This window comes from Pogoniulus pusillus, chromosome 9 (genome assembly GCF_015220805.1).
Source record: "Pogoniulus pusillus isolate bPogPus1 chromosome 9, bPogPus1.pri, whole genome shotgun sequence".
Lineage (NCBI taxonomy): Eukaryota > Metazoa > Chordata > Aves > Piciformes > Lybiidae > Pogoniulus > Pogoniulus pusillus.
In genome coordinates this window covers 34,446,615-34,465,894 of record NC_087272.1, presented here as the reverse complement: position 1 = coordinate 34,465,894, position 19,280 = coordinate 34,446,615, and the positions used below count along the sequence as shown (strand labels likewise).

Sequence of the window (19,280 nt, the reverse complement as noted above, 5' to 3'; positions counted from 1 at the left end):
CCCTCTGCCCTGAGGAGAGGACAAGCAGCTGCTGCATGGCCTGATCTCACAGGGTTAGGAACTGGTCTTGAAACAGCAAGGAAAACCTTCAGCTGTGGAGAATGCTCTGGGGTCTTTAATTCTCACACGGATGGGAAAGGGGTGGTGGGGTAGTGTAGATGTATTCCTTGCTAGCCTGTTTTACCCAAAATATTATGAGACTTGAAAGAACCTGGTGTGGGATTTGAAACTGATGACCTGAGGCTTGAAAAAGCAGACTTTTTAGCCCCATAGGCTAAAACGTGCCTTAAACTGTATTTGATTGAAGCTAGTTTCTGCCTGTCAGCAAGCACAGTTCCCTTTTCTTCATTTCAGTATAAGAGAAAGAAAGGGATTTTGTTAACTTGTTAAACTCTGTTGGAAAAATGACTTAAAAGGAGCCTTGTTAGGGGTGTTTAGAGATCTTAAGCCTGTTGATGACAGTGGCCATTATATGTGGAAAAAAAGTACTAAGTGGGAAAATGGAATTTCGTGAATGGCAGACTGAGCAATGCTGTCTCTCTGCAAAGGGAACCGTGCCACCTTGTGGAATGCTCGAGTAGTTGTCTCCTGACAGCATCTGTCAGCTTCTGCAAAGATTGGAGCACTGCAGAAACGTCAGTTTTGGGAGAAGTGTGACATATAACTCGTGTCATTCTTGCAGGCAAAGTGATTTGTGCAGCCACGCAGTTAGGCGTTGAACATCGTCAATAAACAACAAAGATTTCCTTATACATCACTTGCTTAAGGTGCAGTTCAGAGCTTCATCCTTGGCATCTTGGTGCAGATTGTCTGTGGGAGGCCATAAAACAGAAGGAAGAGGGGAAGAAAGGGGAAAATTATTCCATCCAGCTTCTTGAGCTCAGTCATTTGAGTACTGTGTCCAGTTCTGGGCCCCTCAATTCAAGAAAGATGTTGAGGTGCTGGAACATGTCCATAGAAGGGCAACAAAGCTGCTGAGGGGCCTGGAGCACAAATCCTATGAGGAGAGGTTGAGGGAGCTGGGCCTGTTTAGCCTGGAGAAGAGGAGGCTCAGGGGTGATCTTATTACTGTCTACAACTACCTGAAGGGGCATTGTAGCCAGGTGGGGGTTGGCCTCTTCTGCCAGGCAACCAGCAATAGAACAAGGGGACACAGTCTCAAGTTGTGCTGGGGTAGGTATAGGCTGGATATTAGGAAGAAGTTCTTCACAGAGAGAGTGATTTCCCATTGGAATGGGCTGCCCAGGGAGGTGGTGGAGGCACCGTCCCTGGGGGTCTTCAAAAAAAGTGGATGAGGCACTTAGTGCCATGGTCTAGTTGATTTGATAGGGCTGGGTGCTAGGTTGGCCTGGATGATCTTGGAGGTCTCTTCCAACCTGGTTGATTCTATGATTCTATGATTTCTTTTGGCAGGAATTTCTGGAAGAGATGGCTCATTGTGCTTGACAAGGATCCTAATTCTGCATGTGAGACACGCACTAGAAATGAGTTTTCGATTGGTACTTCTCAGGAGACAGATCATAACCTTCCTGGTTAATTCATAAAGCAACCTGTGCCCTACTAATTGAGTTTCAAGGGAGGTGAAGAAATGCTTTCACCAGTCCTGGACTGTGAATTCCTGTGGGCTGCCTCTTTTCATGTGGTTGTAAATTAGGATGGCCATGTCTAATAATACAGAAAAGTGGTAAATTTTTTCCTCACAGTCACAGGTTCTTTACCATGAGGGTAGTGGAACACTGGAACAGGTTGCCCAGGGAGGTGCTTGTGGCCCCATTCCTGGAGATAATCAAGGTGAGGCTCGATAGGGCTCTGGGCAACCTGATCTAGTTGTGTATGTCCCTGCTGACTGCAGAGGGTGTTGGACTGGATGACTTTTGGAGGTCTCTTCCAACCCAGACCATTCTGTGTAAAGAAACTGAGCCTCCTGGGAAGCCTGTTTGTGCCCAAGGGATTGCTTTAAAAATAGAAACCTCACGTGGCAATTCCTCCAAAATAGTGTCAGAATTGACCTGTTTGGCCTACATTTGGGCTTGCTTTTGTGATCTGCTTTTAAACATTGTTTACTGCTAAGCCTTAATTTAGTGTTTCTGTGCTAAGCATCGATGTTCAAGTTCGTGTTCAGCAGAGCTTCACTCTCCAGCCTTGCCATTTTTTTGGAGTAGTTTCAGCTGTATATTGGGGTCTCAAAGTGGGAAGAATGGCTTTATACCTATGGAAGTAATAGGCAGTTGCTCCAAAAGTGTGTTTTCTAGTTTGCAAACTAGTAAATGCTTAGGATCTCAGAGGAAGGAGAGACTATTTTGATGAGGAGTAAAGGAAGGAGCTGCTGATACCCAATACTTTAATGTCTTACCTGTAGGTGAATAAAAACACAGTTGGAGACATAGAAGATGTATTGGTGGTTAACCCCTGTGGAGTACCTGGACTTTAGGGCTTAACCAGCTGGACCTTCTGGAGTGATCATAGAATCATAGAATCAACCAGGTTGGAAGAGACCTCCAAGATCATCCAGGCCAACCTAGCACCCAGCCCTATCCAATCAACCAGACCATGGCACTAAGTGCCTCATCCAGGCTTTTCTTGAAGACCCCCAGGGACGGTGCCTCCACCACCTCCCTGGGCAGCCCATTCCAATGCCAATCACTCTCTCTGTGAAGAACTTCTTCCTAACATCCAGCCTATACCTACCCTGTCACAACTTGAGACTGTGTCCCCTTGTTCTATTGCTGGTTGCCTGGGAGAAGAGGCCACCCCCTACCTGGCTACAGAACCCCTTCAGGTAGTTGTAGACAGTAATAAGATCACCCCTGAGCCTCCTCTTCTCCAGGCTAAACAGGCCCAGCTCCCTCAACCTCTCCTCATAGGATTTGTGCTCCAGGCCCTTTACCAGCTTTGTTGCCCTTCTCTGGACACATTCCAGCACCTCAACATCTTTCTTGAATTGAGGGGCCCAGAACTGGACACAGCACTCAAGGTGTGGCCTGACCAGTGCTGAGTACAGGGGCAGAATAACCTCCCTTGTCCTACTGATGTGGGTCATGTTTCGGAGAAGCTGACTTGTACATCGACTTCTGTCTCGTCATGAAAGTGACCTGTAAAACAGCACTCCTGAAATCATTTTACAAACAATACCTGCCTCCCAAGGGGTTAATCTCCATTTCTCTGCTGCTTTTCCTGATACGGAGGCAGGTGTGTGTGTTTTGGAGGCATCCTACATTAGCTCATTTCTGGTCTTCTCCAGAAGCTAATATCCTGGCTAGACACAGAGTCACTTGTAAATAATCAGTATGTCTCCTTGGTCATGGAAATGACTCCACTGTCTGCCACAACAAGCTCGTGGCACAGCTGGCAGCTCATGGCTTGGACAGATTCACTCTGATATGGGTCGAGAACTGGCTGGAGGGCCAGGCCCAGAGAGTGGTGGGGAATGGTGCCACATCCAGTTGGCAGCTGTCACTAGTGGTGTGCCCCAAGGATCATTGCTGGGCCCAGTCCTGTTCAGTATCTTTACTGATGATCTGGACCAGAGGATTGAGTCCAGCATCAGTAAGTTTGCAGATGACACCAAGCTCCCTTCAGGTAGCTGTAGACAGCAATGAGGTCTGCCCTGAGCCTCCTCTTCTCCAGGCTGAACACCCCCAGCTCCCTCAGCCTCTCCTCGTAGGGCCCCTCACCAGCCATGGTGCCCTTCTCTGGACATGTTGAGCATTTCAACACCTTTCTTAAATTGAGGGACCCAGCACTGGGCAAAGCCCTTTTAACCTTAACTTTGGGAGACAATTTTTATCCTCTTTTTTTCTGTTTAGCTGTCTTCTAGTGCATTTAGAGCAGACAACTCTGTCTCTTCAGCTTAGTTTTATTAATGGAAATAAGGTATTAATTATTCATAATGAGCCTGGGAGGATTGCCATCTTCTTGTGAGTCCCTGTTCCCTAGACTTTCTCAGCAGTTCTCTGTTTCCTGCCCTTAATTTTTTAACCATGCACAATCAGCTTTGTCTCTTGGAGTGGAGTTTTTCTGTGGTCTGGTTTCAGGATAGCTTTAAAATGTCTTTATCCTCTGTTGGAAAATTCTTGACACAGAATATCCTTTACTTACTAAATGAAATTTTTGCTTAGCTTTTCTTAGCTCCTTGAGAGGTGATCACTCTAATTGCAATTTAAGCCATAATTGTAGTCAGTGTTTGTAAGAGTGGCAGAAAAATTCTGGTCATCTCAACAGTTTGAATAGCAGCTTGATCAGGAAGGGGGAGTAGGTTGGTTTAGTTTCCTTTGGTTTGATTTGTTTTTTGAAGAATCTTATTGACAGAAGCTGGAAGTTTCTTGGGCACAGCAGAATTTTGTGGCTTGGGGATTAGCCTAATTAGTGTTTGCATTGTGCTTTGAACACTAAACTACTACCCATTAAAAATTAAGTGTGTCTTTGGAGATGCTGAGTTCTCTGTGGATGAGATGGCGTGCAAATGGTTTCACAAGATGCAGGAGAGCAGATCCAGTGCTCCTGGATCTTCCTTAAATGATGATCTTAAATATTTGACATCAAAAGAACTGTAGAGGAAGAGTTAAGTAGATTTTAAAGAATTCTACCTTTCAGAGGCAAGAATGACCATCTGGGAATACAATTCACAGATCACAGGGGTTGGATGCAGTCTCTCAAAGATTGTGTTGTCCAAACCCCCTGCAGTCAGCAGGACCACCTGTGGCTAGATCAGGCTGCCCAGGGCCACATCAAGTCTGATCCTAAATGTCTTCAGGGGCAGAGCATCAACCACATCCTTTGGCAACCTATTCCAGCATTTCACCGCTCTCATTGTGCAGAACGTCCTCCTGGTGTCCAACCTAAATCTGTTCTGCTCTAGTTTCAAACCATTGCTCCTCATCCTGTTTCTAAAGGCCCTTTTAAACAGTCCTTCCCCAGCCTTCCTGTAGATCCCCTTCAGATACTGAAATGTCGCTTGAAGGTCTCCCCAGAACCTTCTCTTCTCCAGGCTGAGCAGCTCCAGTTCTTTCAGCCTGTCGTCCTAGGGCCTTTATAAAAAACAAACCCCAACCAAACAAAATCCCAACCTCTAAAACCTAAATAACTGCTTTGGTGGAATTTGAGGTTAGAGTTGTTTTCCTGTTTCTTTTGGAAACTCTTTAGCATCCAGGGAATCACTTTAGTTGCTTTCACAACTATGAGTCAAACCACAGATCTTCTGTTTGAAACATCCAGTCAATAATCAAAAAGAGGTCAGTTTTGACAATTACTACATTATAGCAAAGGTTTATCCTTCACAGAATCACAGAATGTTAGGGATTGGAAGAGACCTTCATAGATCATCAAGTCCAATCCTCCTGCCAGAGCAGGACCATAGAACCTAGCACAGGTCACACAGGAACACATCCAGACAGGACTTGAAAGTCTCCAGAGGAGACTCCACAACCTCTCTGGGGAGCCTGTTCCAGTGCTCTGTGACCCTTACACTAAAGAAGTTGTTCCTCATGTTGAGGTGGAACTTCCTGTGCTGTGGTTTACATCCCTTGCCCCATGTCCTATCACAGGGCACAACTGAGAAGAGTTTGTCCCCTCCCTCTTGATCCTCAGCCCTCATATACTTACAAACATTGATTAGATCCTCTTTAAGTCTTCTCTCCTCCAGACCAAAAAGCCCCAGGTCTCTCAGCCTCTTCTCATCAGGTAGTGTTCCAGCCCCTTCATCATCTTTGTAGCCCTCCTTGGACTCTTTCAAGCAGATCTCTGTCCCTCCTGAACTGGGGAGCCCAAAACTGAACACAATATTCTAGTGAGGTCTCACTAGGGAAGAGTAGAGAAGGAGAAGAACCTCCCTCCATCTGCTGGCTACACTCTTCTTAATGCACCTCATGCATCATTCCATCCTTGCAGCTGCTGGGTAGCAATGGTGAGCGATGGAGATGTCAAACTTGTTGGTTGTTTCTGAGTTTGGCTGTTTGCCATCTGCAGCATTGGAGCATCTCCTGGCTGAGGAAACACCACAGGTAAATGATGCAGGTGCTCAAAGGCATTCTGCTTTGGAAGCAGTTTTAGAAGCAGCAGAGCAAAGCACTAAAAGAATCTCATAAACAAATCTTTCTATTTTTAGTACCTTTTTACATTTTTATACATCAGAAGTTTTGGAGCCCATGTTGGCTCATTCATTGTGGCTCTGTGATTGGTACTTAGAATCATAGAATCAACCAGGTTGGAAGAGACCTCCAAGATCATCCAGGCCAACCTATCACCCAGCCCTATCCAGTCAACTAGACCATGGCACTAGGTGCCTCATCCAGTCTTTTCTTGAAGACCCCCAGGGATGGTGACTCCACCACCTCCCTGAGCAGCCCATTCCAATGGGAAATCACTCTCTCTGTGAAGAACTTCTTCCTAATATCCAGCCTAGACCTACCCTGGCACAACTTGAGACTCTGTCCCCTTGTTCTATTGCTGGTTGCCTGGGAGAAGAGGCCACCCCCCACCTGGCTACAATGCCCCTTCAGGTAGTTGTAGACAGTAATAAGATCACCCCTGAGCCTCCTCTTCTCCAGGCTAAACAGGCCCAGCTCCCTCAGCCTCTCCTCATAGGATTTGTGCTCCAGGCCCCTCACCAGCTTTGTTGCCCTTCTCTGGACATGTTCCAGCACCTCAACATCTTTCTTGAATTGAGGGGGTACTACTGACATCTATTGTGTCATTAGGTGATGATGTGAGGTAAATCATAGCAGAGATTTCCATCCAGAGAATATTTGCTTCTGCCTTGTCCCAAAACTGAGTCTTGTTCAATCAAATAGGAAGGTTATCCCAGGGCACAGGAAGATCCCAAATGTAACCAATTTGCTTTTTTAATGATACTACAGGGTTAGAATGTATATACAATACATACACATGATATTAGAGTTACAATAATGCTCAATTGTGGTATGTATAACAGAAATACCTGGGATAATGTGGTTTTATTTCTTGAACCCTTAAAAATTTACAATTACATCCTGCAAAATGCTGTATGTCTTTGTTCCAGTGAATTCTTTGGGATCAGGGAGACTCTCTCTGGTAGTTCCCTGTCTCTCTCGAACTGGGGAGCCCAGAAGTAAGCAGAATACTCATTAGGGCAGAGTAAATGGGAACTTTGAGGGTCACACTTCTCCCTTGAATCACCTTGTGAATGCTATGAGTGACCTTGTTGCCAAGGTGGTTCAGGTGCCCACCAATGACCGCTGTCTCCATGGAGAGGTAGCTTCCATAGTTGCCAGCTGGCCAAGGCAGTGGTGAGGCCAGCATGCCCTGCCTTCAAAATCACAACTATGGGGCACTGAATGTGCTGCCATGGGCTCCATGTAACAGGAAACTTTTCCAAAGTGAAGCAGTGCTTTTGGAGTTGTAGCTTTTGCAGAAGTGCTGGCCAAGTTTGAGAAAATGTGAATAGATCTGATTGTTAGCTTGGGGATTTTTCTGGGTGCTTTGCTGGTTTTTAATGATGCCTTTTCTTCCTGTGACAGCTGTTTGAGATGGTTTGTCTGTTGCTTCACTAAGTCCAAGTGCCAGTGTCATCTTCAGTACTGTTTCTGATGGAGATGCGTGGTGCAGTTTTTTCTTGGCTGGAGTCCATATACAGCATCTTCCTGTGTGCAGCCATTAACAAGCCCTGGTTGTTGACCAGAACACAAGAAATACCTGGCTGCTACTCTCAGATTTCTTTTTTTTTTCTTGGAAGAATCTGAACTTCCTAATATTTTTTTTCTCTTGGTTACATTAATTTTAGTCACAATTTATTCACTGTTCTGTGGTGCAGCACAATAAAGTCATAATCATAATCAGAGAAACAACCAGGTTGGAAGAGACCTCCAAGCTCATCCAGTCCAACCTAGCACCCAGCCCTGTCCAATCAACTAGACCATGGCACTAAGTGCCTCATCCAGGCTTTGCTTGAACACCTCCAGGGACTCCACCATCTTTCTGGGTCAGCAGTACTTTGTGTATGATTGATGAAGGGGCTCTCAGGAGTGGGAAGAATCATAGAATCACAGAATTGTCAAGGCTGGAAGGGGCCTCAAGGATCATCTATTTCCAACCTCCCTGCCATGGGCAGGGGCACCTCACACTAGATCAGGTTGCTCAGAGCCCAATCCAGCCTGACCTTGAAAACCTCCAGGGATGAGGCGTCCACCATTTCCCTGGGCAACCTGTTCCAGTGTCTCAGCACCCTCCTGGTGAAAGGAGAAAGTGGGGAAAGAAGTAGTCTTCATCATACTCATGTCCCACAGGCAAAAAGTTCCTGTTGCCATTCTGCAGACTGACAGATTCAGTACTCAAGCAGCTCCCAGTTTAGCTGGGAGGAGTTTAGCCTGCGCTGATATTGCTGGCAGATCTTCCCATCAGCTCACCAGCATCTTTGCAGAGTTAAGCTCAGCTTTCAGCCCTTCCTACTCCCCACCTGAGAGTGAACATTTCACCTCTAAAACAATACATAGCCTCTGGCAGCTCCAGCTGTAGAATGCCTTGTTGGTTGTGAGCTGTCCCTCGAAGGTCTGTTCATCATCTTGCTGCTACAGAGTGAGCTCTTGAGATGCTATTTTTCTATTTCTCTTCAATTATTTACACTGGCTTGCCAGTTTAGGGTGGCTCAGGGAAATAGCCTGTTCTTGTCTGCAGTGTCACAGGCTCCCAAATCATTGCATATATTTGTACTGTGAAAAAAAAGCACAGAATGTGTAGTTATATGTGTGTATATTTATCTGTGTTATGTATTGCATGTATACAGCAGGGTACAAGCTTGGGTGGGTCATTTGCCCATTGTGGACCTGCTGAAAGGTACATTTATGGAGGAAGTCAATGTGAAAATCAGTTTGAATGGAATTTTAATGAATGCTGTTGAATGACAGAGCATTCATTAGATAGCTCTAACCAGCATGGATTTGTTCTGGTATTAGTTCATAGGATCACAGGGTGTTAGGGTTGGAAGGGACCTCCAGAGATCATCAAGTCCCTACAACCTAGCACAGGTCACACAGGAACACAGAGCTTGAAAGTCTCCAGAGAAGGAGACTCCACAACCTCTCTGGGCAGCCTGTTCCAGTGCTCTGTCACCCTTACAGTAAAGAAGTTCTTCCTCATGTTAAGGTGGAGCTCCCTGTGCTGTAGTTTATACCTGTTACCCTTTGTCCTATCACAGGGTGCAACTGAGAAGAGTTTGTCCCCTCCCTCTTGAACCCCAGCCCTCAGATATTTATTAACGTTGATTAGATCCCCTCTAATTCTCTTCAGCAGACCAAACAGTGCCAGGTCCCTCAGCCTCTCCTCATAGGGCACATGCACCATCCCCTTAACCTAGTTCTAACTCCTGAGTTTCACTTTAAAACCCAGAAGTCTTCCTTGCCAAAATGTCCTGTGTTTGTTCAAAGAGAAAAGGCACACAGAGATAATACTTTGAAGAAACATAAGACTATGGGATATGCAGTACATCATCATGCCACATTGATCCTACACAGGATGCCTGAAGGTGCTCCATGGTGCTGACAGTGGGTCCTTAAATGTGAGAGGTCTAGCAGGGCTCAAGAATTCTGGACTCAGGATTCATGTTTAGTTGAGTCTTTTTCATAGTGGGTTAACCACCAATAGAACAAGGGGACACAGTCTCAAGTTGTGCCTGGGTAGGTATAGGCTGGATGTTAGGAAGAAGTTCTTTCCAGAGAGAGTGATTGGCATTGGAATGGGCTGCCCAGGGAGGTGGTGGAGGCACCGTCCCTGGGGGTCTTCAAGCAAAGCCTGGATGAGGCACTTAGTGCCATGGTCTAGTTGACTGGATAGGGCTGGGTGCTAGGTTGGCCTGGATGATCTTGGAGGTCTCTTCCAACCTGGTTGATTCTATGATCAACAGTGATTTAGCTTCATTGACTTTGGATCCAGTTGCAAACATAATTTCTGCAAAGAACCCCAAATTACCCCTAACACCTTACTCTGAACAAGGTGGATTCTAAAGAGACATGAAATCCTGACTTGTGTGAAGATGGAAAGGTTTTCTGCACCAATTCAGTAAGGTTCACTTACAGGTTATTTTCCTTGAGGTTGGATGTCATGCATGTTACATTTGAATTTATGCACCACAGGACTAAATAAAGTGCTGCTGGCTACGTTAGAACCACTTAGAGCTATCAGCCTGCAGAAGAGCTCTCACCAGAAAAAACACAACATTGAAGGTTAAAGTTGACAAGTGCAGAGCATTAGTTTTCAAGAAATGAATGTAGACCTTTCCTGCCCTGAGAGCTCCTGCAAGGCTTTGTCTGTACTGACAAAGCATATGTGTGCTTATTGGGGTCATTTTGGTGTGTGGCAGAGTAATGAAACCTGCTTGAGTTCTCCCAGCTGTTCTGCAAGATGGAGCCTAATTGGAGCATCATTACAACTATCATCCTTTATTAGTTTCTGCTGAAAAAATATGACTGCCTTTTCTCCACTGAGGCAGCAGGGGTTTTGTTCCACTGGATTAAAAACGAAACCCAAAACACCCTTAGCACAAAGCAAACTTTACAAACCAATCCCTTTAGGATGTGAAATAAAGCAAAGCACCTAAACCAAAATCTATTCTTTACTGAGAAAGCTGAAGGAAAGAATAAAGTGATTTTCATTTCTCCTTCAGAGCTGCATAGAGCAACAAGATAATTTAGAGGATAATAGTGGCCATTCTGGGTTTTTTTTTTTTGCTCAATTGACTAGATTTTTTTTTTTCACTTGGTTCAGAATTATAGCAAGGAATAAGAAATTTGGATTAAAAAAAAAGATCCTTGAACCAGCACGATGGTCCTTCAGTGCTTTCTTGCCTTCACAGAGCAGATTTGACCTCTGGCTGTCAGCCAGCAGGAACCACTGAGACAGGAATATTAAACTGGAACTAAGAGGCTTTTGTCATCCTACACATTGGAGTCTGTGAGTCTGGGAAAAAAAAGATGAGATTGTAGTGTCTTGGAGTCAGGGACTGTGAAAGGAGAAAGTTCAATATTGATCTGCTCCAGAAAGTTAATTTCTCCCAAAGTTTATTTTACAGCATTTGTAAAGCTCTGCTTGCGCAGAAGTTTAGTTTATAATAATCTGCATGCAGCACCAATTGCCAATGGCTTTCTGAATTCTGTTGTGACTGGAATCTCTCTCTGCTTGGGGTTTGTCTTGCATCCACATTTTCAGCAATTCAAATAACACATGGGAAAGCTGGAAACGTTGGCAAATCTTCTTCGGGTGGGTTTGATTCTGCATGTTTGATTTCCTGCAATTAAGAACTTTCTACATGACAACTGTCAGTATTTCTGGTTTCAAAGGGATGCTTTGCAGTCTAGATGTGGCAATTGAATGGAAGTGTTTGCTTGGTCATTAACTGCATAAGATCTCTTTATTCTTTTGTTGCTCAGCTTTGATCATCTGTGATATTTTCATCTGGAATCAGTACAGGCTTTCTTGATGTATAGCAGGAGTATCCTCTGGAACATACTTCTTCCACATAATAGAGTAGCTATACTTCATGAGGGCAGGGTGTCAAGAAGGAAGGGATGGCCTCTGCTCACTTGTGTCCTGTCATAGGGTAAGAGGCAGTGGATGTAAAGCATTGCACACAGGTGCAGTAGCTATACTTCATGAGGGCAGGGTGTCAGGAAGGGACAGCCTCTGCTCACTTGTGTCCTGTCATAGGGTAAGAGGCAGTGGATGTAAAGCATTGCACACAGATGCAGTAGCTATACTTCATGAGGGCAGGGTGGCAAGGAGGAAGGGACAGCCTCTGCTCATTTGTGCCCTGTCATAGGACAAGAGGCAATGGATGTAAACTTGCAGCACAGAAAGTTCCACCTCAACATGAGGAAGAACTTCTTTACTGTAAGGATCACAGAGCACTGGAACAGGCTGCCCTGAAAGGTTGTGGAGTCTCCTTCTCTGGAGGTTTTCAAGACTTGTCTGGATGTGTTCCTCTGTGATCTGTGTTAGATAGTGTTGTCCTGCTCTGGCAAGGGGGTTGGACTTGATGGTCTGTGGAGATCCCTTCCAACCCCTAACATCCTGTGATCCTGTGACCTAGGTGAGGGCAATTCTAGCTATCAGGCTGGAGGGTAATGAAAATGAGAGCAGTCCTGCAGAAAAGGATTTGGGGGTGCTGGTGGATAAGAAACTGGACATGAGCCAGCAATGTGAGCTTGCAGCCCAGAAGGCCAATGGCGTCCTGGGCTGCATCAAAAGAAGCATGGCCAGCAGATCCAGAGAAGTGATTCTGCCACTTTGCTCTGTTCTGGTGAGACCTCAGCAGGAGTACTGCGTCCTGCTCTGGAGTCTGCAACAGAAGAAGGACCTGGACCTGATGGAGCAGGTCCAAAGGAGGGCCACAAAAATGACGAGGAGGCTGGAACACCTCTGCTACAAAGACAGGCTGAGGGAGCTAGAGTTGTTCAGCCTGGAGAAGAGGAGGCTCTGGGGAGACCTAATAGCAGCCTGCCAGTACCTGAAGGGGGCCTGCAAGAAAGGTGGAGAGAGACTGTTTACAAAGGCCTGCAGGGACAGGACAAGGGCAATGGCTTCAGACTAGAGAAGAGCAAAATTAGGTTTTGGACGTTAGAAGCAGGTTCTTTACCATGTTGGTGGAGGAACACTGGAACAGGTTGCTCATGGAGGTGATTGGGACCCCATCCCTGGAGTTCAGGGAGAGGCTCGACAAGGCTCTGGGCAACCTAATCTAGTGGAGGATGGCCCTGGTGACTGCAGGGTGGATTGGACTGGATGGCCTCTGGAGGTCTCTTCTAGCCCAGACCGTTCTATAATCTAGTGCAGAATGTCCCATCTGACTTCAGGGGGTTTGGACTAGATGACCTTTGGAGGTCCCTTACAATCCAAACCATTCTATGATTCTATGACAGTCAGTTTTATTTTTAAATCACTTTTTAAACCCAACCACTTCTTTACCAGAAAATGTAGGTGGAATTGCCAGGGTTGTGTTGGCTGCAGCAGAAAAGGTTAATTGTGCCCTACTTGCTGTGTCTCAGGCACAAGCCTGCTCAGTGGTCTGTGAGAAAAGGCCTTACTAAATACAGCTACAACCTTTAAAAAGGAGAAACATAAAGGGGAAACAAAAGAGACCTGGTCAAGTCCAAGTTCTGTAGGCTCAGAAGTGGAGAAAGCCTCAGCAGCACCAATTTAAATCATCAAGGCAGACATACTCTGAAGTGTAGGTTTTCATAGTGGCTGCCAACCGCTGTGTGCTCTGAAAAGCAATCCATCCCTGGCCTTGTAATGTTCATCAGTTTGTTGTTCTGAAGCTGCTGTTCTTTTCTCCCTGTAATGGGATCTTTTCTACCCATGGCCCTAAGGTCTATCAGTTTGCCTTACCTCTTTACCACCAGCCAGGTGCAGTTGTTCTCCTGTCCCCCATCTAGCAGGGGTTTGTGTTTGCTTTGGTTTTCTTGATTATTTAGTTTTGGAGTGTTTTTTAAAGGTACATGCCTAGAACTGTGTGAGCCAACAGCTAGAGTGCTGTCTTTGTTAGTGTGTGGAGATTTGTCATGGTTCTGCCTCCCTGTCAAAGCTCCTTCCCTCACTCCTCTTGGAAGAGCTCCTGCAGAGCAGAACCTGACCCTGTGGTGAACATTTTGCGTTGCCAAAGAGCGCAAATGTGATCCACGCTTCATTCATCCCTTCAAACCTAATGCTCCCCAGCTTCAGGTGGCATTTTAGATCAGGAGTGTGGTGCCAGGAAGGTTTACAGCCCTTTACAGAGTCTGAGTTGCAACATTTATGAGTTTGGGTCTTTGGCTACGGAACATTAACCTCGAAACATTAATTAGATTTGCAGCCACGCAAACACATGTCCTCCAGAACTGTAAAAGTGAGCTGTGGTAGCTGTGTTCTCATTTCCCTTCACCTGTCTTTTTGTGGGGTAGATTGACCTTTTCCCCTCCTCATTTCATTGCACATTGTTCTGCATACCCTAGCAGGTATTGTGAAGCCTCAATGCAAGATACAGATACAGGATTATTGTCATACCAGGCTTTAATTGGTATTTTCACATTCAGTTCACTCAGATGCACAAGTGTAGTATCCTTCCCAATCCCAAGCAGTACTGATCCCAAGACAGTATGCAATTCCTAAATTTCTTTCATCCTGATACGTTTGCCATATTCATAGAACCAGCCAGGTTGGAAGAGACCTCCAAGATCTTCCAGGCCAACCTAGCACCCAGCCCTAGCAAATCAACTAGACCATGGCACTAAGTGCCTCATCCAGGCTTTGCTTGAACACCTCCAGGCACAGTGACTCCACCACCTCCCTGGGCAGCCCATTCCAATGCCAATCACTCTCTCTGCCAACAACTTCCTCCTAACATCCAGCCTAGACCTCCCCTGGCACAACTTGAGACTGTGTCCCCTTGTTCTGTTGCTGCTTGTCTGGGAGAAGAGACCAACCCCACCTGGCTACAGCCTCCCTTCAGGTAGTTGTAGACAGCAATGAGGTCTGCCCTGAGCCTCCTCTTCTGCAGGCTGCACACCCCCAGCTCCCTCAGCCTCTCCTCACAGGACTGTACTCCAGACCCCTCACCAGCTTTGTCTCCCTTCTCTGGACACATTCCAGCACCTCAACATCTCTCTTGAATTGAGGAGCCCAGAACTGGACACAGCACTCAAGATGTGACCTGACCAGTGCTGAGTACAGGGGAAGAATATCCTCCCTTGTCCCACTAGCCACACTATCTCTGTGTTTGAAAAGCAGCTAAGGAGCTGCAGGTGTTGCTGAGTTATGAGGATCACAGAATGCTAGGTGTTGGAATGGACCTCAAAAGATCATCTAGTCACTTTGCAGAGCAGGATCACCTATACCAGAAGAGGTGTTAATGAGGAAACAACATGCTTATTATATATATATATATATATATAGTTTTTCTCCTCTCTTAAGATGATTTAGAAGATGTTCTAGGCTGGATGTTAGTAGGAAGTTCTTCACAGAGAGAGTGATTGGCATTGGAATGGGCTGCCCAGGGAGGTGATGGAGTCACCATCCCTGGAGGTGTTCAAGAGAAGACTGGATGAGGAACTTAGTGCCATGGTCTAGTTGATTTGCTAGGGCTGGGTGCTAGGTTGGCCTGGATGATCTTGGAGGTCTTTTCCAACCTGGTTGATTCTATGATTCTATGATCACCTAGTTCTAACCTCCCTGCCATGGGCAGAGACACACTACCCTAGATCAGGCTGACCGGAGCCTCATCCAGCCTGGCCTGAAACACCTCCAGGCTGGATAGCTTATCTTGCTAGTGAGTTGAATTTGTTGCTGCTTGCTTCTTTAGTTAACCGTAGAAATGGTTGCTGTAATCCCTTTTAAACAAATATGGAATGTTCTGGTTAAAAGCCAGGAAGTGAGATATAGCAGAAGTGTGAGGCTTGCAGCAGACTTAATCCAATGGCATCCAATGGAGTGTGGTCTCAACGAATTTGCTGATGATAGCAAACTGGGAGGGTTTGCTGATGCACCAAATGCTGTGCTCCCTCAGGGAGATCTGGACAAGCTGGAGAGCTGTGCAGAGTGGAACCTGATGAATTGTTTCAGTTGAAAAAGACCTTTGAGATCATCAAGTTCAGCTGTTGATGTAAAACCACTATAGCCATTAAACCATGTCCTAGAGTGCCATGTCCACACATGTTTTGGACACCTCTAGGCATGGCAACTCCACCACCTCCATGGGCAGCTTGTTCTGGTGTCTGGCCAGTCTTTCAGTACAGAACTCTAAACCTCCCCTGGTGCAATTTGAAGTCAGAGTCCTGTGCCTGGGGAGGACCAACACCATGCACCAGTATAGGTTAGAGATTCACTTGCTGGAAAGCAGGTCTAAGGAGAAGGACCTTAGAGTCCTGGTGGACCATAATTATCCATGGGACAGCAATGTGCCACGTCCTTAGGTGCATCAAGAAGAGTGTGGCCAGCCTGTCAGGGAAGGTTCTCCTCCTTCTACACTCTGCCCTGTTGAGACCATATCTGGAGTATTGTGTCCAGTTCTGGGCTCTCCAGTTGGAGAAGGACAGGGATATGCTGGAGATTGTCCAACAAAGACTGTGAGGATGGTGAAGGGACTGATGAGGAGAGACTGAGAGATCTAGGGCTGTTTATTCTGGAGAAGAGAAGGCTGAGATCTTATTAATGTTTGTAACTATCTGAAGGGCAGGTGTCAAGAAGAAGGTGCCAGGCTCTTTTCAGTGGTGCCCAGTGATAGGACAAGGAACAGTGGATACAAACTGGAACCAAGAAAGTTTCACTCAATGTGTGGAAAAACTGCTTTACTGTGAGGGTGTGCTGAAACAGGCTGTACAGAGAGGTGGTGGAGTCTCCTTTTCTGAAGACAATCAAGACCTGTCTGGATGCCTTCTTGTGTGGCCTGCCCTAAGTGGTCCTACTGTGGCAAGGGGGGTTGGATTTAATCTGATGTCCAATGACAGGACAAGGGGCAATGGGTAGAGGTTGAGGCACAGGAAGATTCGTCTAAACATGAGAAAATGTTTTTTTCCCTGTGAAGGTGACAGAACACTGGAACAGGCTGCTCAGGGGGCCTGTGGAGTCTCCCTCTTTGGAGATAAAACCCCATCTGAATGCATTCCTGTGTGATCTGGTATAGGTGACCCTGCTCTAACAGGGGAGTTGGACTGGATGGGCTTTTGAGATCCCTTCCAGCCCCTGATATTCTGGGATTCTGTGCTCTCCAGTGGTCCCTTCCAACCTCTAACATTCTGTGATTCTCTATTTATATATAGCTAAAATCTCAATTTGACTGTATCCATATTTGTCCTTTTCTCTTTATTCCTGTTTGTCTGTGTCCTACCATTTGTACTGCTCCCTCTTTTCCTCCTTTATATTACCTGAAGTATTTTATTGGAAAGCACTACTGTTATCTCCACAGGCAACTTTCCTGGCCCATCACCTATTCTTCCTTTGTTCCTTTGGATATTTTTACTTTGCCATTCCCAATTTAAATTTAAATGTACTTAATCTTTGAGCATCAGCTCATCTGCAAGGCTTTGATTTTGTTCCCTTCTTAGCCAAGGCTCTTTAACCTTAACTGCCAAGTTTCTGTTCCATGGCAAGATCTCTACAGCTGGAGACAGCAGCGTGTTGTGTGCTCTGATACATCTTTGGGTGTTTTCTGATGTCTTTCCAGTGCTTTGCTGTTCGATCTCTGGGCTGGGTGGAAATGGCAGAAGAAGACCTTGCTCCTGGAAAAAGCAGTGTTGCTGTCAACAACTGCATCAGACAACTCTCTTACTGTAAAAACGACATCAGAGACACCGTCGGCATCTGGGGAGAGGTAAGAACAGGGAGAACTTCTCCTCCTCTTGGGACATGCCTCTGATATCATGAAACCTCTTGAAAGAGCAAACCTGCAGGCAAATATGTCCATGTTTTGTGTTTGGGATTTCCCTATCCCAACTGCCAGAAAATATAAAAGGGTTTAAGGAAAACGTTGATGGTTTTGTTCCAAACTTTTCAGGGCAGCAGGTGCCACAAAGACCTCATCTTCATGCTTGTACTGTACTGGTGCACACCTCTGCAACAGGGTTGGGACAGACTGTTGAAATTAGTGTCTTGGTTCTAGTTTAAATTTCCCAGAGACTCAAATGTAGTTAATCACAGGATCACAGGATGTTAGGGGTTGGAAGGGACCCAAGATCATCGAGTCCAACCCTCCTGCCAGAGCAGGACAATACTATCTCACACAGATCAGAGAGGAACACATCCAGACAGGCCTTGAAAGTCTCCAGAGAAGAAGAAGGAGCTAATAGAACTATAGAAGGAGTTAATAGAACAAATAACAATATATAGGATGCCTTTCCCTCTCCCCCCCCACTTTTTTGGAAGAAAGGCAATTAGATGTAGAGAGGAAAAGGTAAAACACCCAAATTAATAGCCTCACTTTGATTTGGAAGTTAAAAGAGAAAACTGTAACAATAAATAAAAGGTATTTGAGGTAGGGGAGTTACAAAGAGGTACAAGGAGGGGGAAAAAACCAAGATTATATATATATATATAAATAACCAGATTGATGGCAATGGGTTTTCCACACCTTGTGTATTGGTGGCCATGTGGTAAAATAAAAAATAGCAGGAACAGGAGGGTGGTGCTGGCAGGCAGGGAGGCAGGGTGAGAGAATCACAGAATCATAGAATCAGCCAGGTAGGGAGACACCTCCAAGATCAGCCAGTCCAACCTAGCACCCAGCCCTGTCCAATCAACTAGACCATGGCACTAAGTGCCTCATCCAGGCTTTTCTTCAACACCTCCAGGGACGATGACTCCACCACCTCCCTGGGCAGCCCATTCCAATGCCAATCACTCTCTCTGGCAACAACTTCCTCCTAACATCCAGACTAGACCTCCCCCAGCACAGCTTGAGACTGTGTCCCCTTGTTCTGTTGCTGGTTGCCTGGCAGAAGAGGCCACCCCCCACCTGGCTACAACCTCCCTTCAGGTAGTTGTAGATAGCAATGAGGTCAGCCCTGAGCCTCCTCTTCTGCAGGCTGCACACCCCCAGCTCCCTCAGCCTCTCCTCACAGGGCTGTGCTCCAGGCCCCTCAGCAGCTTTGTCGCACTCCTGTGGACACATTCCAGCACCTCAACATCTCTCTTGAATTGAGGAGCCCAGAACTGGACACAGCACTCAAGGCGTGGCCTGACCAGTGCTGAGTACAGGGGCAGAAGAACCTCCCTTGTCCTCCTGGCCACACTGTTCCTGATGCAGGCCAGGATGCCATTGGCTCTCCTGCCCACCCGGACACACTGCTTGGCTCATGTTCAGCCACTATCTACCAGTACCAGTGTTTATGTTCCTGTGCATTGCACAATCACACAGAAAGAGACATTTTTGCCATTGACCTATATACCACAGTGTGTGGCACCTCCTGAAAGGCTGCAGGGACTGAGTCTTTCTTTCTTTCTTTTCCTTCTGGCCGTGAGAACTTCCCAATATTAGCCCATCAGCCCTCTGCCAGTCATCAGCAGTCTGAGACACTGAGGCCTGTGTTCAAGCTCCCAGTCTGTCTTAATAATTTATTTTTGTCCTGTGCAGTGTTTTTATCTCTAAAATAGCTTTTGTATATTAAGGAAGTAAAACTTAACAAAATATATTGCTTCTGGCTGAGGCCAAGGTGTCCCTTGAGCACTGCAAGGATAATTTCCTATGACTTATGTTGCTTATCTGCCTATTCTCCAGTCTTTTCCAGCTAATTTGGATTCAGTTTTATTACCCTAATCCCAGAGTGTTTTGCATGATGAACAGGTTTTGC

The 19,280-nt window shown here is 46.0% G+C and overlaps 1 protein-coding gene across 13 annotated transcripts in view; it reads left to right on the top strand.

Moving 5' to 3' along the window:
• The window catches only part of APBB2 (amyloid beta precursor protein binding family B member 2), a 241,652-nt gene that overhangs the window by 169,324 nt on the left and 53,048 nt on the right, over nucleotides 1-19,280 (top strand). For all 13 annotated transcript variants that reach the window (XM_064149174.1, XM_064149175.1, XM_064149177.1 and 10 more), the window contains one exon: nucleotides 17,159-17,305. In XM_064149174.1, the coding sequence (XP_064005244.1) occupies nucleotides 17,159-17,305 (147 nt within the window). The remainder of the gene's footprint in view (nucleotides 1-17,158; nucleotides 17,306-19,280) is intronic.